Source organism: Oncorhynchus nerka, linkage group LG27 (assembly GCF_034236695.1).
Source record: "Oncorhynchus nerka isolate Pitt River linkage group LG27, Oner_Uvic_2.0, whole genome shotgun sequence".
Classification (NCBI taxonomy): Eukaryota; Metazoa; Chordata; class Actinopteri; order Salmoniformes; family Salmonidae; genus Oncorhynchus; species Oncorhynchus nerka.
Genome location: NC_088422.1, coordinates 75944036 through 75968662, shown reverse-complemented (window position 1 = coordinate 75968662; position 24627 = coordinate 75944036). Strand labels below are relative to the sequence as shown.

Below are 24627 nucleotides of genomic sequence, written 5' to 3'. Positions count from 1 at the left end.
CACCTGCCTGAGGAGAGACACATGGAACGAGGGGTTAATGCTGTAATTGGGGGGAAGCTGTAACCTATAACATACCTCGTTCACTCTCCTCAGGACTTTAAATGGCCCCACAAACCGCGAACCCAGCTTCCAGCAGGGCAGGCGGAGGGGCAGGTTTCGGGTCGAGAGCCAGACCCAGTCCCCCGGTGTGAACACCGGGGTCTCACTGCGGAGGCGATCTACATTACTCTTCTGGCGCGTCACGGCCTGCTGAAGGTGGACATGGACAGCTTCCCATGTCTCCTCCGCGCGCCTGAACCAGTCGTCCACCGCAGGAACCTCGGTCTGACCCTGATGCCAAGGCACATGAACCGGCTGGTACCCCAAATCAAATTTATTTATATAGCCATTCGTACATCAGCTGATATCTCAAAGTGCTGTACAGAAACCCAGCCTAAAACCCCAAACAGTAAGCAATGCAGGTGTTGAAGCACGTTGGCTAGAAAAAACTCCCTAGAAAGGCCAAAACCTAGGAAGAAACCTATAGAGGAACCAGGCTATGAGGGGTGGCCAGTCCTCTTCTGGCTGTGCCGGGTGGAGATTATAACAGAACATGGCAAAGATGCTCAAATGTTCATAAATGACCAGCATGGTCAAATAATAGGTCTGGGACAGGTAGCAGATATAACAAACTGACCCTAGCCCCCCGACACATCAACTACTGCAGCATAAATACTGGAGGCTGAGACAGGAGGGGTCAAGAGACACTGTGGCCCCATCCGATGATACCCCCGGACAGGGCCAAACAGGAAGGATATAACCCCACCCATTTTGCCAAAGCACAGCCCCCACACCACTAGAGGGATATCTTCAACCACCAACTTACCATCCTGAGACAAGGCCGAGTATAGCCCACAAAGATATCCGCCACGGCACAACCCAGGAGGGGGGGGGCGCCAAACCCAACCCAGTACGCACTGGATGGGAGAGATGTTAGTGGAGGAGTGGCGAAGCGAGTTCTGTGCCATCTCGGCCCAGGGCACGAACTCCGCCCACTCCCCTGGCAATAGGATCGCAGAAACCTACCCACATCCTGGTTAACTCTCTCCACTTGCCCATTACTCTCGGGGTGAAAACCTGAAGTAAGGCTGATCGAGACCCCCAGACGTTCCATGAACGCCTTCCAGACCCTAGACGTGAACTGGGGACCCCGATCAGACACTAAATCCTCAGGCACCCCGTAGTGCCGGAAGACGTGTGTAAACAAGGCCTCCGCAGTCTGTATGGCTGTAGGGAGACTGGGCAGAGGGAGGAGACGACAGGACTTAGAGAAACAATCCACAACGACCAGGATCGCGGTGTTACTCTGTGAGAGTGGAAGATCAGTAAGAAAATCCACCAACAGGTGCGACCAAGGCCGCTGTGGAACGGGTAAGGGGTGTAGCTTACCTCTGGGCAGGTGCCTAGGAGCCTTACACTGGGCGCAGGAGGAAACATAAACCCTCACGTCCATAGCCAAGGTAGGCCACCAGTACCTCATGCTCAAACAGCGCACTGTCCGACCGATCCTAAGGATGACCAGAGGAGGGTGACATGTGAGCCCAATATATCAACCGGTCACGAACAGCAGACGGGACGTACAGACGCCCAGCGGGACACTGGACGGGAGCGGGCTCTGCAGGTAACACCTGTTCAATGTCCATGTCCCGCCCCCTACACTACCGGCGCCACCAGGCAGGAGGCGGGGAGTATGGGAGTGGGATCCGTGGGCCGCTCCTCTGTGTCATGCAGCTGGGAAGAAAGGGTAAACACAAAACGGGTGATAAATGGCCCACCTTGCCTGGCGAGGGTTCAGTCTCCTCGCCGCCCGGATGTACTCCAGATTGCGGTGGTCAGTCTAGATGAGAAAAGGGTGTCTAGCCCCCTCAAGCCAATGTCTCCACACCTTCAAAGCCTTGACGACAACCAACAACTCCCAGTCCCCCATGTCATACTTTCACGGTGGCGTACCCGAGCGCTGAGAGAGCACAACTCCTATCCCAGCCTCGGACGCGTCCACCTCCACTATGAACGCCAAAGAGGGATCCGGATGGGCCAGCACGGGAGCCGAGGTAAACAGAGCCATCAGGTGACTAAAAGTCCCTGTCCGCCTCAGCTGTCCACTGCAAGCACACTGTCCACTGCAAGCACCTCAGCAGTGAGGTAATGGGAGCCGCTACCTGACCGAAACCCTGGATAAACCTCCGGTAGTAGTTGGCAAACCCTAAGAACCGCTGCACCTCCTTTACCGTGGTGGGAGTCGGCCAATTATGCACGGCTGCAATGCGGTCACTCTCCATCTCCACCCCTGAGGTGGAAATGTGTATTTATTTTTATTTCACCTTTATTTAACCAGGTAGGCAAGTTGAGAACAAGTTCTCATTTACAATTGCGACCTGGCCAAGATAAAGCAAAGCAGTTCGACACATACAACGACACAGAGTTACACATGGAGTAAAACAAACATATAGTCAATAATACAGTAGAAACAAGTCTATATACGATGTGAGCAAATGAGGTGAGATAAGGGAGGTAAAGGCAAAAAAAGGCCATGGTGGCAAAGTAAATACAATATAGCAAGTAAAACACTGGAATGGTAGATTTGCAGTGGAAGAATGTGCAAAGTAGAAATAAAAATAATGGGGTGCAAAGGAGCTGGTGACCAGCGAGCTGAGATAATGGGGGACTTTACCTAGCAGGGTCTTGTAGATGACATGGAGCCAGTGGGTTTGGCGACGAGTATTAAGCGAGGGCTAGCCAATGAGAGCGTACAGGTCGCAATGGTGGGTAGTATATGGGGCTTTGGTGACAAAACGGATGTGATAGACTCCATCCAATTTGTTGAGTAGGGTATTGGAGGCTGTTTTGTAAATGACATCGCCGAAGTCGAGGATTGGTAGGATGGTCAGTTTTACAAGGGTATGTTTGGCAGCATGAGTGAAGGATGCTTTGTTGCGAAATAGGAAGCCAATTCTAGATTTAACTTTGGATTGGAGATGTTTGATGTGGGTCTGGAAGGAGAGTTTACAGTCTAACCAGACACCTAGGTATTTGTAGTTGTCCACGTATTCTAAGTCAGAGCTGTCCAGAGTAGTGATGTTGGACAGGCGGGCAGGTGCAGGCAGCGATCGGTTGAAGAGCATGCATTTAGTTTTACTTGTATTTAAGAGCAAGTGGAGGCCACGGAAGGAGAGTTGTATGGCATTGAAGCTTGCCTGGAGGGTTGTTAACACAGTGTCCAAAGAAGGGCCAGAAGTATACAGAATGGAGTCGTCTGCGTAGAGGTGGATCAGAGACTCACCAGCAGCAAGAGCGACATCATTGATGTATACAGAGAAGAGAGTCGGTCCAAGAATTGAACCCTGTGGCACCCCCATAGAGACTGTGATACCCTAGGAAGGAAACGGACTGTTGGAAGAACAGGCATTTCTCAGCCTTGACGTACAGGTCATTCTCCAACAGGCGACCAAGCACTCTGCGCACCAGGGACACATGCTCAGCGCGTGTAACGGAGTATGTCAACATGTCATCAATATACACCACTACACCCTGCCCGTGCAGGTCCCTGAAAATCTTGTCTAAAAAGGCTTGGAAGACTGATGGCGCATTCATAAACCCGTACGGCATGACGAGGTACTCATAGTGCCCAGAGGTGGTACTGAAAGCCGTCTTCCACTCGTCTCCCTCCCGGATATGCACCAGGTTGTAAGCGCTCCTGAGATCTAGTTTGGTGAAGAAGCGCGCCCCATGCATTGACTCTATCGCTGTGGCTATGAGCGGTAGCAGGTAACTATACCTCACAGTGATCTGATTCAGACCCCGATAGTCAATACACGGGCGCAGACCTCCCTCCTTCTTCTTCACAAAAAATAAAATTAAGGAGGCGGGTGTAGTGGAGGACCAAATGTACCCCTGACGCAGGGATTCGGAGACATATGTTTCCATAGCCTCCGTCTCCGCCTGTGTGAGAGGGGATACACGTGACTCCTGGGAAGTGCAGCGTCTACCAGGAGATCTATCGCACAATCGCCCCATCGATGAGGTGGTAATTGAGTCGCCTTCTTTTTGGAGGGAATGTGCCTGGTCTGGACTCTCCACCGTAGTAGCACCAACGGAAACCCCTAAACACCTACCTGAGCACTCTCGCAACTACTCCGTGAGAGCCCTCTGTGGCCAAGAAACAGTGGGGTTATGACAAGCTAACCAGGGTAGGCCCAGCACCACGGGAAATGCAGAAGAGTCAACAAGGAAAAGACTAGTTTGCAGTGTGACCTCTGCGGCCACAGATGGTGCACGAGCGGGAACCCCCTCCGGTCTCCCTGCGCACTGCCCCTCCCAGCTCCATGGGTATTGGAGAGGGTGTGCGGGAGGATGGAACCACCGGACCCCGATCAGAACGTCCGCGGGTAGCCAGCAGGTTGTCCAGCCGGATGGACAAGTCCACCAGCTGGTCAAACGTGAGGGTGGTGTCTCTGCAGGCCAACTCCCGACGGATGTCGCTCCATCCTGCGCCGGCAGCCAGGATCCTAAACTCCAGGGCGAACTCCTGGGCGCACCTCGTCTCCTGCCTCAGATGGAAGAGGCGCTCACCCGCCGCTCTACCCTCGGGCGGGTGGTCAAAGACTGCCCGGAAACGGCGGGGAACTCCTCAAACTGCTCCAACGCTGCATCTCCCTCTCTCCACACAGCGTTGGCCCAATCCACGGCTTTCCCGGTGAGGCACGAGACGAGGGCGGACACCCTCTCACGGCCCGATGGAGCCGGGTGGACAGTGGCCAGGTATAGCTCCAGTTGAAGCAGGAACCCCTGGCAGTTCACAGCCTCTCCGTTGTACTCCTGGGGCAGGGAGAGACGAATCCCACTGGAACCAGGTGTAAAAGGGGCGCTCAGAGAAGACCCTGGTTGTGCTGGTGGGGGCACTGGAAGAACTCCCTGTCTCTCCCAGCAGTCCATAGTCCGGACAACGCGGCCCATGGCGGTGCCAAGATGGTGAAGCATCGCTGTGTGCTCCCGGATGCGCTCCTCCACCCCTATAACCGGGGTACCTGCTCCTGCTGACTCCATAGTCGGTTCGGTGATTTTGTAAGGGGTGCGTGCTGGTGGCAGGGAAGTCAGGTGCAGGAGATCGAACTTGGTATAAACGGAGCAGTTAAATAAGTGCTCAAAATCTCCGAAAACCAAAATATACAAAATAATACAAGTGGGTACAAAACCCATCGCACACCAGAACATAACTTGCACATAGCTTACAAACAAACAATCACTGACAAGACTTAAGGGGGTACAGAGGGTTAAATACACAACATGTAATTGATGGGATTGGAACCAGGTGTGATACAAGACAAGACAAAACCAAAGGAAAATGAAAAGAGGATTAGCAATGGCTAGAAAGTCGGTGACTTCAACCTCCGAACGCTGCCCGAACGCTACAAGGAGAGGGACCAACTTTGGCGGAAGTCGTGACACCCACTACCATTAGTTGGAGAATTTTGCATTTTTCAAACACCTGAAACAGCTTTTTCCTTCTAGAGCCATAATCATCATACTTAATTCTATGTAAAAGAAACGTCTATTTTCTTCATATCTATGCATACCTCTTGAGCTGCCTGTATCCTCCTGACTTGTATTACAAAAAAGAAACGTGCTTCTTTGCATCTCTGCTAAAATTTGGGTAAAAGATTGAAAGGAATGTGAGTCTTATTCAGAACAATTATTGCTTGCTTTTCTAAAGTCTACCAACCTTGCCAGCAGACATGCCAGCTAAGACAGTTAGACAATCTCTAACTTGATAGCCTGAAATGGCTTCTTAGTAGCTAGTTACAGGGTTGGGAGATTGGGAACCTATCTAGGCTAGCTAAAGCCAACTTCATCAAATTGACAGGTGGCAACTACAGAGAAACAACAGGACAAATATGATGGGCATGATGCTTCTGCGTGCTGCTTTCAACCAGTTAGCAAGTAGTACATTTCCGAGTTTCCTCGTTACAGCTAGCACGTGAATGCGACATGCGCTACCGTTCAAAAGTTTGGGGTCACTTAGAAATGTCCTTGTTTTTGAAAGAAAAGCACAAAAAAACATCAAATTGATCAGAAATACAGTGTAGACTTTGTTAATATTGTAAATTAATATTGTAGCTGGAAACGGCATATATTATTTTTAAATGGAATATCTACATAGGCGTACAGAGGCCCATTAGCAGAAACCATCACTCCGGTGTTCCAATGGCACGTTGTGTAAGCAAATCCAAGTTTATCATTTTAAAAGGCTAATTGATCATTAGAAAACCCTTTTGCAATTATGTTAGCACAGCTGAAAACTGGTGTCCTGATTAAAGAAGCAATAAAACTGGCCTTCTAGTTGAGTTTCTAGAGCAGGGGTGTCAAAGTCAAATGGACGGAGGGCCAAATAAAAAAATCAGCTACAAGACGAGGGCCGGACTGTTCGAATGTTCATTGAAAAATGTTTAAATGACGCATATAGTCTAGTGAACCTAATTGAACCTACTGAAAACCTAACAAATATATTACAATATGATCAGATAAATAAAGCAATATTTTCTTATGGCTCTGTCAGTAATCTTTAATTTTCAACAGACACAAAAGACAAATTTCCTTTATATAAATATCCCCATAACATGAACATTAAATGAAAGAAACCGGTATTCAAGGCACCATCAGTAGACTATATTTTCTATTTTAGCAAAAGTGGGCTAAATTTACTTCAAAGAAAAAACAATAATAGCAATTTTCTATCATCCACTCAACTGAAATATTTTTAAAATATAATTGGATTGAAATACAAAAAAATAAAGTGCAAAAATCTATTAATCAAAAACAACACTTTGTTTAAGGAGAAGTAACATGCAGTGAAAACAAATATTAAATTTTAACTTTTAAACTTGAACTGAGTAAAAACTCTAAATATGTGATTGCACAGTAATGTTCACTTGTTTGAGGTTGAGGGTGATACTTGGTGGTGTCCCATCTTTTCCACAAGTTCATCAATGTTCGGGGTAAGGCTCTGAGCTGAAGAAATCCTCAGAATTGAGTGGAGGTGTTCAGCAGTAAGTCGACTTCTGTGTGATGTTTTGTTCAGGTTCATCAAAGAAAACAGTTGTTCACACAGGTATGTGCTGCCAAACATAGAAAACGTTTGAGCAGCCTGGATGCGCAGCTGGGGCATTGTGCCGGGAGGAAACGGGCGAACTCCGCAGCACCCACTGCCGCATATTTTGCCCTCAGTGCATCATTGCATTGGAGGTCAATCAACTCCATTTGGAGGTTTGGTGGTGAGCTTTCCACGTCAACAGCAAATGGGTTACCGAGCAGTTCCAACCTGCTTTTTTGTGCTTCAAAGTCAGCAAATCGGCGTCGAAAGTCAGCAGCAAGCATACCTATTTTATCAGCCAACTGTGTGCTCGGGAACGCACTGGTAGAGAGCTTCTCTTTCATGGTCTGGCAGCTGGGAAAGTGGCTCAAATTTTCTTTCCGCATCTGCGTCTCCCACAGAGTCAGTTTGGTTTTAAATGCCTTCACTGTACTGTACATATCAGAGATGACACGATCCCGACCCTGCAGCTGCAAGTTTATTGCATTCAGATGACTCGTAATGTCACACAGAAAAGCCATTTCACACAGAAACATTTCGTCTCGGAGTTGTGTTGTGTCTTTCCCTTTGCTGTCCAAGAACAGACAAATCTCCTCACGAAGCTCGAAACATCTTTGAAGCACCTTTCCCTGGCTTAGCCATCGCACCTCTGTGTGATAAGGCAAATCACCATGCTCCGTTTCTAACTCCGTCAGAAATGCCTTGAACTGGCGGTGATTCAAACCTTTGGCTCTGATAAAGTTAACTGTGCGCGTGATGATGCTCATTACATGCTCCATTTTCAAGGCTTTACCGCACAACGCTTCCTGGTGTATGATACAATGATAAGCTGTCAGCTCACCTGTCGCGTTTTCCTCTTGCATCTTTTCCCGTATCTTCGCCACCAGTCCGCTCCTGTGTCCACACATCGCAGGTGCTCCGTCGGTTGTCAAACCCACGAGTTTTTCCCAAGGCAGCTCCATCTCATTTACACATCTTGACACCTCTTCATACAAATCATGCCCCGTAGTTGTGCCATGCATAGGACGTAAAGCCAAAAACTCCTCTGTCACGCTTAGGTTGGAGTCCACTCCGCGGATGAAAATTGACAACTGGGCAATGTCAGAAATGTCGGTGCTCTCATCCACAGCCAAGGAATATGCAATAAAATCTTTTCCTTTTTCACAAGCTGCTCTTTTAGATTGATGGACAACTGGTCTACTCTCTCGGCAATGGTGTTTCTGCTCAGACTCACATTTAAAAAGAGTTGCCTTTTTCTGGGCAAACTTCGTCACAAACTTTAATCATGCAGTTTTTGATGAAATCCCCCTCCGTAAATGGCCGGGCTGATTTAGCGATCTCTTCTGCCAAAATAAAACTGGCCTTGACAGCAGCCTGGCCTTGTGATTTGGCTTTTTTGAACAGAGCCTGTCGAGATTTGAGGCCTCGTTTTAATTCCTCTGCCTTTTGTAGCCTTTGTTCCATGTCCATATTCTTGTTTTTGTCCGCGTGTTTCGTTTCATAATGTCGTCTCAGATTATACTCTTTCAGTACCGCCACACTTTCTCCACACAGAAGACACACAGGTTTTCCAGCTACCTTCGTGAACATATACTCCGACTCCCACCTTGTTTGAAACCCCGGGTTCTCAGTATCCACCTTCCGTTTTGCCATTTTTGATGGGTATCTGAAAGTTAATTTTACTGTGATGCTGACGACTGCTGTGCCAATAAATATTGAAATGAAGCAGCCTACTGCTCGGTGCGTCACCTTTGCATTGTGGGAAATGTAGTATTGGTGCGTGTAAAAGATCTGCGGGCTGCCGGCTTGCTGCGGGCCGGTTCTAATAATAAATCAAGATCATCCCAGGGGCCGTAAAAAACCTTCTTGCGGGCCGGATGTGGCCCGCGGGCCTTGACTCTGACATATGTGTTCTAGAGCATCAGCATTTGTGGGTTTGATTACAGGCTCAAAATGGCCAGAAACAAATAACTTTCTGAAACTCGTCAGTCTATTCTTGTTCTGGGAAATGAAGGCTATTCCATGCGAGAAATTGCCAAGAAACTGAAGATCTCGTACAACGCTGTGTACTACTCCCTTCACAGAACAGTGGAACCTGGCTCCAACCAGAATAGAAAGAGGAGTGGGAGGCTCCGGTGCACAACTGAGCAAGAGGACAAGTACATTAGAGTGTCTAGTTTGAGAAATTGACGGCTCACAAGTCCTCACTTGGCAGCTTCATTAAATAGTACCCGCAAAACACCAGTCTCAACGTCAACAGTGAAGAGGCTACTCCGGGAAGCTAGCCTTCTAGGCATGGTTGCAAAGAAAAAGCCATATCTCAGACTGGCCAATTTAAAAAAAAAAGATTGAGGGGCAAAAGAACACACACTGGACAGAGGTACTCTGCCTAGAAGGACTGTATTGCAATCGTCTTTGATGGGTGGTCGAATGTTCGTGGGCAAGGAATAATTAACTACATCATCTTCACCCCTCAAACAGTATTCTACAAGAGCACAGACACAAGGGACAACAGATACACCGGTCTCTACATTGTAGATGAGCTGAAGGCAGTCATCAATGACCTTGAACCAAAGAAGGTATTTGCACTGGTGACAGACAATGCAATCACATCATACCCATTGGCAGTGCTGCACATGCATTGAATCTGCTTCTTAAGGACATCATGGCACTGAAAACAATGGATACACTCTACAAGAGAGCCAAGGAAATGGTTAGGTATGCGAAGGGCCATCAAGTTGTAGCAGCAATCTGCAGTGGCTTGCAAAAGTATTCACCCCCCTTGGCATTTTTCCTATTTTGTTGCCTTACAACCTGGAATTAAAATGTATTTTGGGGGGGGTTGTATCATTTGATTTGCACAACATGCCTAGCACTTTGAAAATGCAAAATATTTTTTATTGTGAAACAAACAAGTAATAAGAGGGAAAAAAACGTGAGCGTGCATAACTATTCACCCCCCCCCCGCCCAAAAAAAGTCAATACTTTGTAGAGCCGCCTTTGCAGCATTTACAGCTGCAAGTCTCATGGGGTATGTCTCTAAAAGCTTGGCACATTTAGCCACTGGGATTTTTGCCCATTCTTCAAGTAAAAACTGCTCCAGCTCCTTCAAGTTGGATGGGTTCCTGCTTGTGTATAGCAATCTTTAAGCCATACCACAGATTCTCAATTGGATTGAGGTCTGGGCTTTGACTAGGCCATTCCAAGACTTTTAAATGTTTCCCCTTAAACCACTCGAGTGTTGCCTTGGCAGTATGCTAAGTGTCATTGTCCTGCTGGAAGATGAACCTCCGCCCCAGTCTCAAATCTCTGGAAGACTAAAACAGTTTTCCTTCAAGAATTTCCATGTATTTAGCTCCGTCCATCATTCCTTCAATTCTGACCAGTTTCCCAGTCCCTTCCGATGAAAAACATCCCCACAGCATGATGCTGCCACCACCATGCTTCACTGTGGAGATGGTGTTCTCGGGGTGATGAGAGGTGTTGGTTTGCACCAGACATAGATGGCCAAAAAACTCAATTTTAGTCTCATCTGACCAGAGTACCTTCTTCCATATGTTTGGGGAGTCTCCCACATGCCTTTTGGCGAACACCACACGTTTGCTTATTTTTTTCTGGCCACTCTTCCGTAAAGCCCAGGGCTTAAAGTGGTCCTTTGGACTTTATTTAACTAATTATGTGACTTCTGAATGTAATTGGTTGCACCAGTTCAAAAAACATCTACATTTAAATGGTATTCATATTAATTTGCATATATTTCCGTTAATACCCATATATTCCTGTTAATTCCCATATATTCTCATTAATTCCCACCTCTGAATATTCCCCAAAATGTGCAACCCTACAGAGAAATCACATGATCAGTATCACATGACTTACAGTGCCTTGCGAAAGTATTCGGCCCCCTTGAACTTTGCGACCTTTTGCCACATTTCAGGCTTCAAACATAAAGATATAAAACTGTATTTTTTTGTGAAGAATCAACAACAAGTGGGACACAATCATGAAGTGGAACGACATTTATTGGATATTTCAAACTTTTTTAACAAATCAAAAATTGAAAAATTGGGCGTACAAAATTATTCAGCCCCTTAAAGTTAATACTTTGTAGCGCCACCTTTTGCTGCGATTACAGCTGTAAGTCGCTTGGGGTATGTCTCTATCAGTTTTGCACATCGAGAGACTGAATTGTTTTCCCATTCCTCCTTGCAAAACAGCTCGAGCTCAGTGATGTTGGATGGAGAGCATTTGTGAACAGCAGTTTTCAGTTCTTTCCACAGATTCTCGATTGGATTCAGGTCTGGACTTTGACTTGGCCATTCTAACACCTGGATATGTTTATTTTTGAACCATTCCATTGTAGATTTTGCTTTATGTTTTGGATCATTGTCTTGTTGGAAGGCAAATCTCCGTCCCAGTCTCAGGTCTTTTGCAGACTCCATCAGGTTTTCTTCCAGAATGGTCCTGTATTTGGCTCCATCCATCTTCCCATCAATTTTAACCATCTTCCCTGTCCCTGCTGAAGAGAAGCAGGCCCAAACCATGATGCTGCCACCACCATGTTTGACAGTGGGGATGGTGTGTTCAGGGTGATGAGCTGTGTTGCTTTTACGCCAAACATAACGTTTTGCATTGTTGCCAAAACGTTCAATTTTGGTTTCATCTGACCAGAGCACCTTCTTCCACATGTTTGGTGTGTCTCCCAGGTGGCTTGTGGCAAACTTTAAACAACACTTTTTATGGATATCTTTAAGAAATGGCTTTCTTCTTGCCACTCTTCCATAAAGGCCAGATTTGTGCAATATACGACTGATTGTTGTCCTATGGACAGAGTCTCCCACCTCAGCTGTAGATCTCTGCAGTTCATCCAGAGTGATCATGGGCCTCTTGGCTGCATCTCTGATCAGTCTTCTCCTTGTATGAGCTGAAAGTTTAGAGGGACGACCAGGTCTTGGTAGATTTGCAGTGGTCTGATACCCCTTCCATTTCAATATTATCGCTTGCACAGTGCTCCTTGGGATGTTTAAAGTATCTCGGACCTGCCTGGTGTGTTCCTTGTTCTTCATGATGCTCTCTGCGCTTTTAACGGACCTCTGAGACTATCACAGTGCAGGTGCATTTATACGGAGACTTGATTACACACAGGTGGATTGTATTTATCATCATTAGTCATTTAGGTCAACATTGGATCATTCAGAGATCCTCACTGAACTTCTGGAGAGAGTTTGCTTTACTGAAAGTAAAGGGGCTGAATAATTTTGCACGCCCAATTTTTCAGTTTTTGATTTGTTAAAAAAGTTTGAAATATCCAATAAATGTCGTTCCACTTCATGATTGTGTCCCACTTGTTGTTGATTCTTCACAAAAAAATACAGTTTTGTATCTTTATGTTTGAAGCCTGAAATGTGGCAAAAGGTCGCAAAGTTCAAGGGGGCCGAATACTTTCGCAAGGCACTGTAACTGATGTGACATCTTAGAGGGGTCAGAGCAACTTTCAAACAGGAAGCTCGCAGTAAGATCAGTGACAATTTTTTTTCTCCGCTCATTTTTTTATTTAATTGAAAATTGCATTATTTTTATTTTTCAGGGGGTGCTGCAGCACCCTCAGCACACCTACTTCCCATAACTATGGAGACATCTTGAGGATTTCAGACATGTATCAGGTGTTGGGCTAATATGTTGGATAGATGTTGAAAGAGGTTACAGAAAAATTATCAACAACAAAAGAGTGATCAAATTACATCTACATCTGTATAGGCTATGTAACTCTGTATTTCTTTAATGGTTAATATTGCCTGAAAATTCCAAATTGGATACTGACAGAAATGTCTTAAAATATGCCAGCTGGCTGTGCTGTAATGGGACTATTATCCCATGCCTTACATTGTCCTCACACCCCAGATCCAGCAGCTATCAGGTTTCTCTGAGTGAGAGACTTCCCAGTAACAAAAATACACTGACATGGCAGGACCTCTCTCAAGAGCAGGGCAAGTTCACATAAAAAGAAGAAGCAACTGCTCAGGAGGCCATTGTTGTCATCAGAGAAAATCTATAAATAGCCAGCTTTATTGTGTGCTATGGCTGACAATATGTTAAATGGCAATAAGTGAATGAATGATGCATCTGCAATCCGACTCTCTCTGTGTGTGTGTGACAATGTGTGTGCCAGTGTGTGTGGCATGTACACACAAAGCTGGTTTAGCTGTGGATCTGTCAGCGTCATCTCTCTCACTGCAGCTGCAGGCCTTAAGGACAGAGAGCCTTCCCAACCATGACACATTACAATAATGCTTACGCTGCATCAAACGGACCTGCCCAATTTCCTGATGCTGCCCATAAATTTTACTTGAGGTGTGTGAGGCAAAGCTCAAAGTCACAGTACAGAGTACACAGCAGGCTACATCTCCATAAGTAAAGAGGGAAAAGAGCTGTATCACTAGACATCAAAAAAGGAAGACATCGACATATAATGTCTGGCCTCTCTCCAATGTCTTTATGACAACCTTTATTTTTACAATAGCCATTTGAATTCACGTATTCCTAATGATTCAGAATGAGTGGATTACATCTCAATAGATTTAGTACTGCCATCAGGACTTTTTTACTAATGCAGTGTTTTATCTAAAAACATTCTTACTGAACACAGTCTTTTGGTCCAATACATTTTTAAAAGGACTAAAAGAAGAGAAATAACTCTCCATATCCTCGTGGGCTTCCTGTTAGGTAAAGGTTATCAATCTCCTTCCTTCCTGGACTAAAACAACCCAGAGTACACTCCCAGGGAGCAGAAAGCATCAAACACCCCACTGCAATATAAATATTTGATACTGAATCCCTATGGAGGAGGCTTTGCTGGCCTGTCCCCCATTGGTTTGATGTACTGTTCCTCTGGAATGATGGTGTGAAATCAAACACGCTTCTTCTCCAAATCCTATTGACTACAGATATTATACATCAAACAAGCTATTTTTGAAAACCTGCCTTGATGATCACTGCTTTGTGTGATATATTGTTGTCTCTACCTTCTTGCCTTTGTGCTGTTGTCTGTGCCCATGAATGTTTGTACCATGTTTTGTGCTTCTACCATGTTGTGCTGTTGCCATGTTGTGTTGCTACCATGTTGTCATGTGGTGTTGCTGCCATGCTATGTTGTTGTCTTAGGTCTCTCTTTATGTAGTGTTGTGGTGTCTCTCTTGTTGTGTTTTGTCCTATATTTGTATTTTTAATCTCAGCCCCCGTCCCCGCAGGAGGCCTTTTGCCAGGCCGTCATTGTAAATAAGAATTTGTTCTTAACTGACTTGCCTAGTTAAATACATTTTAAATTAAATTAAAGAAAGAAAAAACTAAGCCAGAAGTTGAAGAAAATGATGGAGTCTGGTATATTGAGGTCGTGGGGATCTGTCTTTGATGACTCTGCAAACAATAGGGGAAGTTAGGTGAGCCAAATATCATGCTATTGTTTATTTTATTGTATCAGTATAACACACACAAATAAGCTTTTGAAAATAACTTTTGTAAATGTCAATGGAACATAAAGAATAACTTCTTGCTGCAGATGAGTGACAGGAGCTCTCAGAGTGGTGATGTTATATCGTGTTCACATGCTAGTCGGAACTAGGAAACTCTGAAATGTCCGACTTGCTAAGTGGTTGAATGTGGCATGTGTATAACTACAACCAGTTAGCAAGTTGGATATTTCTGTGTTTCCTACATCCCTCTAGCACATGAAAGCTGCATTAGGCATTCAGAGCAGGGCTGCTGAGGGAGAGGGCCAGCACTGAGAGGTTGACAGCTCGCTGATCCCATGGGATCACAGTTATAGAGTCTATGGACAACTCTCCTGACATGCTGCCTTTCTCATTCCACTGAATCCCTCTGCAGCAACTCAGTCCTGGAGACACACCACAAACTCTGAAAAACTGTATCTGCAAGTAGCAGTCTGAGGGGGGAAAAACATGACAATTTTAACTGGGATCAGTCGCTGCACTAAGTCATCTACACTGGGGTGGTGTGCATTTACCAAAAGCATTTCAGAAAGAGAAAAATTCTCCAAACCATGAACCCTGGGGCAGAGGGGGACATAACACTGCAGTCCCCAGTCAACCTTTCTCCACTATTCTCTCTATCTCCCTTTCACACACACACAGTAGTGATTGCACAGTCCTGCGCAGCTCTGCAGTATAGGCGCTGCTGCTGATTCCCGCCTCTCCACTGCCAGAGGCTCACAATGCAGCAAGGTGACTCAATGTTATAGTCCTCTCCTAGGAGGCAGCAGCTCCAGCTGAATCAGTGCTAGCTGAAGGGGCTCTGCAGCAAATGCAATAAAGATCTTACAGGCAATCTGATATATCACACCAAGATGGCATTTCACTCCTCAGGCACTAAAGCCATGCCCCTGTCCAACACAGATAGTGATACACCAAGATATACTGATATAAAATCAATAAGTGTGACACCTTCATTACCTGTTATTCTTTTAGCAGAATAAAGCTAGCCTAAGTAATGTATGTTAAATCTCCAGAAAAAAAAGATCACAAAACAGCTCACCCCTTAATAATGCTTCTATTTATAGGCTCCTGCTTTCAAGAAAATTTAGGAACCATATTGGTAATATGATCTTAGACAATAATGTTTTCTTTGATTACTGATGGCCAAAATGTAAAGACATCTAAACCAGAGGCTATCAAATATTTCCAATGATTAATTATGAATATCTTTTGAAGTCACATAAGCAGAGACTAGTCTAATCATATAAATAATACCTAAGGTGGAGCAACTCATGACATAGATCAAAAGTTGAAGGTGATGTTGAAGTGAAACATCTTCTGGCAGGTGTATGGTTCCATCTGGATGGAGAGTAAGTACAGCTTCCAGGTCCTGCACTCGGTATCCCCAGAGGGGCCAAGTGAGCAGGACTGCTGGGTGAGAGATTAGGCTCCATTAATCAGAATGCAGCTTCCCGTCAGTCTTAAGGATTGTGGGTTTACGAGACCGCTAGTTAAGAGTAGTCTTTGTGGCCTGTGGTGTCAGCCACTTTTACTTAATATCAGAACCACCATCCCATGATAAATGTACCAGTTGCACATGCAAAAATATGTCTGCTGAATTCAACTGCTTCACAAACATGTACCACCAAAAGGAGTAACTTCAGGCGTTTAGCCTTTAAGGGCATAACTGTGGTTCAGTCAGTGTAATTTAATAGTTAAATGCTGCTCTCTTGTGGTAAAATGGTGCGTTACGACTGATCACTTCACTACAGAAGTATTTTTCCATCATTAAGCCAGTAATTTAGCCTGTAAATGCCACAGAACAAAGGGTTTTCATTGATTGCATGTGGAGGCCCAGTCTGTTATATCATGTCTCCACCTTTTTTTCCCCTGCTGCGAGTCAGAGCTGGGAGGAAGCATGGAGAGCACAGCAGTTTCTACACCAGGTTGCCTAGGAACCAGAGCCTCTCCATCCAATTATTTAAAAAACACATTTAACAAGGTAACAATGAATCTACACGTAATTTTTTATTTCACCTTTATTTAACCAGGTAGGCCAGTTGAGAACAAGTTGTCATTTACAACTGCGACCTGGCCAAGATAAAGCAAAGCAGTGCGACAAAAACAACAGAGTTACTTACACATGGGATAAACAAACGTACAGTCAACAACACAATATAAAATCTGTATACAGTGTGTGCAAATGAAGTAAGGAGGTAAGGCAATAAATAGGCCAATAGTGGCGAAGTAATTACAATTTAGCAATTTACACTGGAGTGACATATACGGATGAGGATGTGCAAGTAGAAATACTGGTGTGCAAAAGAGCAGAAAAACTCAAATGGTCATGAGGTAGGTTGTTGGTTGGATGGGCTATTTACAGATGGGCTGTGTACAGCTGCAGCAATCGGTAAATTGCTCTGACAGCTGACGCTTAAAGTTAGAGAGGGAGATATAAGTCCCCAATGTCAGTGATTTTTGCCATTCCTTCCAGTCATTGGCAGCAGAGAACTGGAAGGAAAGGCGGCCAAATTAGGTGTTGGCTTTGGGGATGACCAGTGAAATATACCTGCTGGAGCGTGTGCTACGAGTGGGTGCTGCTATGGTGACCAGTGAGCTGAGATAAGGCGGGGCTTTACCTAGCAAAGACTTATAGATGACCTGGAGCCAGTGGGTTTGGCAAGGAATATGTAGCCAGCCAACGAGAGCATACAGGTCACAGTGGTGGGTAGTATATGGGGCTTTGGTGACAAAACGGATGGCAGTGATAGACTACATCCAATTTGCTGAGTAGATTGTTGGAGGCTATTTTGTAAATGATATCACCGAAGTCAAGGATCGGTAGGATAGTCAGTTTTATGAGGGTATGTTTGGCAGCATGAGCGAAGGATGCTTTGTTGCGAAATAGGAAGCCGATTCTAGATGTAACTTTGGATTAGAGATGCTTAATGTGAGTCTGGGAGAGTTTACAGTCTATCCAGACACCTACATATTTATAGTTGTCCACATATAAATCAAAACCATCCAGAGTAGTGATGCTGATTGATTAGCATGCATTTAGTTTTACTAGCATTTAAGAGGCCACAGAATGTGTGTAGTATGGCATTGAAGCTAATTTGGACACTTAAGTGTTTGTATAATAGAAATGACTTTGAAAAAAACATTCAATACAATTGGTTAGCCATCATTAGCAAGAAGGCATTTTCAAAATACACTGAACAAAAATACAAATGCTACAATTTCAAAGACCTAAGAGTAGGCTCTAACTATGGATATCACATGACCAGGTAGGAGAATAGCATAGGGCCCACCCATTTGGGAGCCTAGCCAATGAGAATTAGTTTCTTCCCTCAAAAGCGCTTTATTGCCACAGAAATACTCCTAAAACAATCCTGCAGGTGAAGCAGTAAGATGTGGTCTTGGGCTGGCGTGGTTACACATGGCCTGAGATTGCGAGGCCAGTTGACTGTACTGTCAAACATTGGAGGCAGTTTATGGTAAAGATATTAACATTCAATTCACTGGCAACAGCCCCCAAGACATAAGACTCCTGAAAAGGTAACCAAATGGCTACCCGGACTAATCGCATCGTGTGCCCCCGCCCCAACCCCTTTTACGCTACTGCTACACGGTTTATCATATATGCATAGTCACTAACTACACAGTCATGAACATACTACCTCAATTGTCCCAACCAACCAGCGCTCCCACACATTGGCTCATCTGCATTGTCCCGCCACACCCTCTTTGATGCTACTGCCACTGCCATATATGCAGTCACTTTAACCATATCTACATACTACCTCAATCAGCCTAACTGGTGTCTGTATATAGCCCCACTCTTATTTCACTGTCTTTTTAGTCTTTACTTTCCTATTGTTCACCTAATACCTTTCTTATACTATTGGTTAGAGCCTGTAAGTAAACATATCACTGTAAGATCTGTAGTATTCGGTGCAAGTGACAAATAAACCTTGATTTGATGGACAACCCTGCAGTAAGCATGCCAGTTCTACACTCCCTCAAAAATTGCAACATGTGACATTGTGCTGTGTGACAACTGCACATAGTGGCCTTTCATTGTCCCCAGAACAAGAAGCACCTGTTGAATGATCATGCTGTCATCAGCTTCTTGATTGGCCATACCTGTTAGGTAGATGGATTATCATGGCAAAGCGGTAAATGCTCACTAACAGGGATGAAACCAAACTTTAAAGATAAACATTTCATGCATATGGAACATTTCTGGGATTGTTTAAATATTTCAACTCATGAAAAAAATTGGGACCAAAAATGTAAATGTTGCGTTTATATTTTTCAGTATAAGTACCATCATGTGTACTTTGGCCAACCTTTATACCCCCTCCACTGAAACAAAAACACAACAGACAAGATCTTTCCAAATTGATATTTATTTGTGAGAAAGACTCCTTATGCCACCAGAGCAGAAGCAGTAGAGGATTCGCTGTGAATTAAGGGGGGAAAGTGATTAGTAAAGGAATGCTGTGTAATCAACCAAAGTTGATCACCAACTCAGACTAACAATACAAGTAGTCGTATGGTTGATAATCAGGTCTTAAGTCAATACGTGTACATTTGTTGGTATACATTTTCAGCCTGTGGGAGACTGATAATTAACCAGTTAGAATAATGCTTCTGGCAGTTGGTAACAATTAAATAGAACCAGGGTCAGGGAGATGTATGAAGGGGACTGGCAGGTTGGCACAGAACAGCCATTCTGCTAATTTACCTCCAAGGTTTTATCTAGCACATAAGAAATATCTCAGCTCTTACAAGGGAAGAACAGGACAATGAAATGTGCCATTTACTGAACTAACAAACTGAAAATATTAATAGAGTAGGTACTATGCCTTCATGCTGGCTTAATCTCCCTAAGGCCAATAAAGCAGCGAAAAGTTAATACATACTACTTCCAGTTGGGAGCAAGAACTCTCTTCGTCTTGTAGTAACGTGCCAATCTGTGGATTCTACTTTCAGTGAGAATCAGACGGAACTTGGCATCCTTGTCCTGCAAGAAAAAAGTTTAGTTAAAAAGCCCTTCCACATAGTTAAAAAGCCATTCCAGTCAAAAAAATCAAGACAGTCAATGGCAAAGGCGGGTATTACAACATAGTTAAATTATGCACTACATGGTTTGCCTCCCCAGTCATGTCCCAGAGGCTCTAGGAAGACAGGAATATGCAGGATGCCATCCCTACCAGCCCCAAAGGCTGGGAACAGGCTTGCTGTCAATGTTGTGGGACGGGACTGTACATCATGGCGCTGTACAGTGCTACGCTCCTATAAGCCACTTGGACAGAGCCATGCAAGAGCAACCTTACCGGATGTCCACATTGAGCATCAGTCAATTCATTTTTACATCGGGGCTGTAATTTAGTTGGATTTTCAAACAACTAGTTTTGCTTGAGAATCCTGGTGTTTTAACCTTGTGACTACTAGGGGGCAGTATTTTCATTTTTGGAAAAATAACATTCCCGTAGTAGACAGGATATTTTGTCAGGACAAGATGCTAGAATATGCATATAATTGACAGCTTAGGATAGAAAACTCTAAAGTTTCCAAAAATGTAAAAATATTGTCTGTGACTAACAGAAGTGATGTTGCAGGCGAAAGCCTGAAAAAAATCCAAACAGGACGGAACTTATTTAGAAGGCTCTGCGTTCCTATGTGTCCCTATAGAACAGTGAATGGGCTATCAACCAGATTACTTTTTCTATGGCTTCCCTAATGTGTCTAGTGTCACAATTCATAGTTTCAAGCTTTTATTTTGAAAAATGAGCCTGAACGTCAACATTGCGTCAGTGGTCTGCTGAAGTCCCTCATAGTGTTTAGTGCGTAAAGGACAAATGCGGCCATTGTTTCTCTCCCCTACTAAGCCACCACCATTCCCAGTTAATATATTATCGAATAGATATTTGAAAAACACCTTGAGGATTCATTATAAACTACGTTTGCCATGTTTCTGTCGATATTATGGATCTGATTTGGAATATTTTTCGCCGTTTTCATGACTAATTTCCGGGCGAATGTTTCTCAGCCAAACGTGAAGAACAAACGGAGCTATTTCGCCTACAAAAAGAATATTTTTGGAAAAAGGAACATTTGCTATCTAACTGGGAGTCTCGTGAGTGAAAACATCCGAAGCTCAAAGGTAAACTATTTAATTTGATTGCTTTTCTGATTTCCGTGACCAAGTTACCTGCTGCTAGCTGGACAAAATGCTATGCTAGGCTATCGATAAACTTACACAAATGCTTGTCTAGCTCTGGCTAGGGTGATTAACAAAGGGCTAAGCTGTGTCAATATATTTCCTAGGAATATTTATGTCCTTTGCGTTACGCTAATTAGTGTCAGATGATGACAACGGTCCCGTTCACGGGCTGGGGTGTCAGAGGTTAACAGTCTCCGACCTCCCTGGAAGTTAACCCGAGAGAAACATTTAAAGGCCCTGTTACCTTTCGGTTCCTCTCCAGATGCTTCCTTATAGCAACAGCCTTCTTGATGAGGTGGTAAAGATCCTCGGGCAGGTCAGGGGCCAGGCCCTTGGACTTGAGGATCCTCAGGATCTTGTTTCCAGTGACAAAGCGCACCTGGGCAACACCATGAGAGTCCCTAAGGATCACACCTGTGGAGAGAATAATATCAGCCTTTTCTAACTTCAGTCTCCTTGTATTTTCCCCTCTGTGGTTTGTACTTTGTGTGGTCAACCAAACCCGAAATGGTTTGATTGTAGAGAAATAGACAATGCGTTCAACTTTTGTTCTAAAAAGTATGGTGAGAAAGATTAAATGTTAGTATATGCCTAGGACAACACTGGGTAAATCTGGATTGATAATGTTGAACCTTGAATTCACTTTCAACGGCACAGAAGCTTCAGAGAAAGGCGACAAGGAACGCATTGATCTTAGCACACCTGACAAGATCATACCATTCATTTGATATGGCCGTTGGGTTAGGGTGCATAAATCATTGCCACCAGATGAACTAAGAGAACCTTATGGAAAGGGCTGGACAGTATACAAATTAACAAGGTCCTTACCAATCTGGGAGGGAGAAAGACCCTTCTTGGCAAGCTTGAAGATCTGCTCTTTGACATCATCAGATGTAACCTTCAGCCACTGTAGAACAACATTTCAGAGTTTGAGAGACCGATTTCCCCTTTGTTCATTTAAACTTTAATTCACAGTATCGATCCTTCGTTCGATATTTAGCTAGACTGCAATATGACACGCACATTCCAGTCAAAGTTGCCTCAATGTTGATATATTGGCAAACCATGTGGTCACATTACCAGGTTAGCCAGATTCATGAACATATTATACAAACTAAAAGCCAGTTAACCATCCACAAGTTTCATGACATTGGAACGTTATGAACAACTAGATGCTTACGGTGGGCACACTGCGTCTGTAGGGAAGTGCAGACTGGGACAGGCCCTTGCTGAAACAGAAAGTCTCTGTAAGTCGGTAGCTACAGTAATTACATTATGATGACAAACAGCCATGGGCTGCTAAAGCCACGCTTCAACTAGTTAGTTATTTGGGTAGTGCAGTACTGTATAAGTACTAACTAGATACCTAGTTGGCTAGTGCGGTACTGTGTAACTAGCTAGTTACCTTGCTAGTCTTGGGTAGAAACTATGGCTAAACTAGTCTACATTACGTTAACGTTAGAATGGGCAAACATTGTCATGTGGTTTAAGGCGATTTCATCGAGCGGGTTATTTGTTTCCATTCCAATATCAACGCATATATAACTAAACACCTATATAATTATTCTAATGACTAAACCATCTGCTAACTTGGTAGGACTGCGTGCGCGGCCATCATGGCACTGTGTCGGTAGTTGTTAGCCAGCTAGCTAGCAATAATTATTGCTTAAATATTTGAACAAATGTGTAGACAAAACATCTGTTGGGGTTGATGAGAAACTGTAAAACGAATAAAAAGTTCCAGCTACGGAGAACAAAAGCCAATATGCTAATTATTTCCGAATTAAACGCATGCTTACCCAGGAGCGTGCATGCGACCCATGATGGCGTTTTAAAGGAAAAGAAAGAGGCAGAAAAACCTGCGCCCTTTCGGAAGTGGAGCTTTTAATCGGAAATGACGTAAGCTGAAGGGAAAAAAATGTATGGTAGGACTAGCGAATTGTTTAAAAACAAATGGCTGTTGTGTTTCATATCGACCACGGAATGAGTGACATTTTTTATTAAATATTTGCATAATGATATTAGAAAACGTAAAATAGCGTCAGTGCAATTAAAGTAGCTACATTGTGTGTGTTTTATTTTTATTCTGTGATGGTTTATGTGACATGTTTGCTTTTCAAATACAGTGCCTTGCAAAATTATTAATTGCCCTTGGTGTTTCTCCTATTTTGTTGCATTACAACCTGTAATTGAAATGGATATTTATGTGGATTGAATGTAATGGACATACACAATATATTCCAAATTAGTAAAGTAAAAAAAAAAAAAGTGGTGCGTGTAGATGTAGTCACCCCCTTTGCCATGAAGCCCCTAAATAAGATCTGGTGAAACCTTACCTTCAGAAGTCACATAATTAGTTAAATAAAGTCCACCTGTGTACAATCTAAGTGTCACATGATCTCAGTATATATACACCTGTTCTGAAAGGTCCCGGAGTCTGCAACACCACTGAGCAAGCGCACCATGAAGATCAAGGAGCTCTCCAAACAGGTCAGGGACAAAGTTTTGGAGAAGTACAGATCAGGGTTGAGTTGTAAAAAAATATCCAAAACTTTGAATATCCCACGGAGCATTTCAATCCATTATTATTATAATTTTTTAAATAATATGGCACCACAACAAACCTGCCAAGAGAGGGCCACCCACCAAAACTCACGGACCAGGCAAGGAGGGCATTAATCAAAGAGGCAACAAAGATAACAAAGATAAGCCTGAAGGAGCTGCAAAGCTCCACAGAGGAGATTGGAGTATCTGTCCATAAGACCATTTTAAGTCCTACACTCCACAGAGCTGGGCTTTACGGGAAGAGTGGTCAGAAAAAAATAAGGAAACACGTTTGGTGTTCGCCAAAAGGCATGTGGGAGACTCCCCAAACATATGGAAGAAGTTACTCTGTTCAGATGAGAGTAAAATTGATATTTTTGGCCATCAAGGAAAATGCTATGTCTGGCACAAACCCAACACCTCTCATCACCCTGAGAACACTATCCCTACAGTGAAGCATGGTGGTGGCGGCATCATGCTGTGGAGATGTTTTTCATCGGTAGGGACTGGGAAACTAGTCAGAATTGAAGAAATTATGAATGGCGCTAAATACAGGGATATTCTTGAGGGAAACCTGTTTCAATCTTCCAGAGATTTGAGACTCTACACATACTGCTAAAGCAACACTCGAATGGTTTAAGGGGAAACATTTAAATGTCTTGGAATGGCCTTGTCAAAGCCCAGACCTCAATCCAATTGAGAATCTGTGGTATGACTTAAAGATTGCTGTACACCAGCGGAACCCATCCAATTTGAAGGTGCTGGAGCAGTTTTGCATTGAAGAATGGGCAAAAATCCCAGTGGCTAGATGTGCCAAGCTCATAGAGACATACCCCATGAGACTTGCAACTGTAATTGCTGCAAAAGGTGGCTCTACAAAGTATCTTCTTTGGGGGGGTGAATAGTTATGCACACTCAAGTTTTCAGTTTATTTGTCTATCTTGTTTGTCCCCCCCCCCCCCCCCCCCCAAAAAAAAATATATTCCAGGTTGTACGGCAACAAAATAGGAGGGGGGTGAATAATTTTGCAATCCACTGTAAACTACACCAGCGGTAGTCCCTATAAAATGAAGACCATTGTAATAGTTAATAGTTAACCTAGCAAAGACTTATAGGTGACCTGGAGCCAGTGGGTTTGGCGATGAGCATGAAGCGAGGGCCAGCCATTGAGAGCATACAGGTCACAGTGGTGGGTAGTATATGGGGCTTTGGTGACAAAACGGATGGCACTGTGATAG

The 24627-nt window shown here is 44.1% G+C and overlaps 1 protein-coding gene and 3 non-coding genes across 4 annotated transcripts; all 4 read right to left on the bottom strand.

Annotated features, from left to right (window-relative positions):
* Positions 1–19007: 19007 nt before the first annotated feature.
* On the bottom strand, positions 19008–22714 carry LOC115112440 (small ribosomal subunit protein uS15-like). The gene is made up of 6 exons (XM_029639508.2): positions 22645–22714; positions 22026–22074; positions 21674–21752; positions 21090–21259; positions 19542–19642; positions 19008–19078 (listed from the first exon to the last, which is right to left on the bottom strand). The coding sequence occupies exons 1-6, from the start codon at positions 22665–22667 to the stop codon at positions 19045–19047; spliced, it is 456 nt and encodes a 151-aa protein (XP_029495368.1). The 5' UTR covers positions 22668–22714; the 3' UTR covers positions 19008–19044.
* On the bottom strand, positions 19309–19437 carry LOC115112591 (small nucleolar RNA SNORA19). Its single transcript, XR_003860966.1, has one exon. It is a non-coding gene; the product is annotated as a small nucleolar RNA SNORA19 (small nucleolar RNA).
* Positions 19751–19971, bottom strand: LOC115112604 (small nucleolar RNA SNORA73 family). Its single transcript, XR_003860977.2, has one exon. It is a non-coding gene; the product is annotated as a small nucleolar RNA SNORA73 family (small nucleolar RNA).
* On the bottom strand, positions 21467–21598 carry LOC115112581 (small nucleolar RNA SNORA68). The gene has a single exon (XR_003860956.1). It is a non-coding gene; the product is annotated as a small nucleolar RNA SNORA68 (small nucleolar RNA).
* Positions 22715–24627: the final 1913 nt, after the last annotated feature.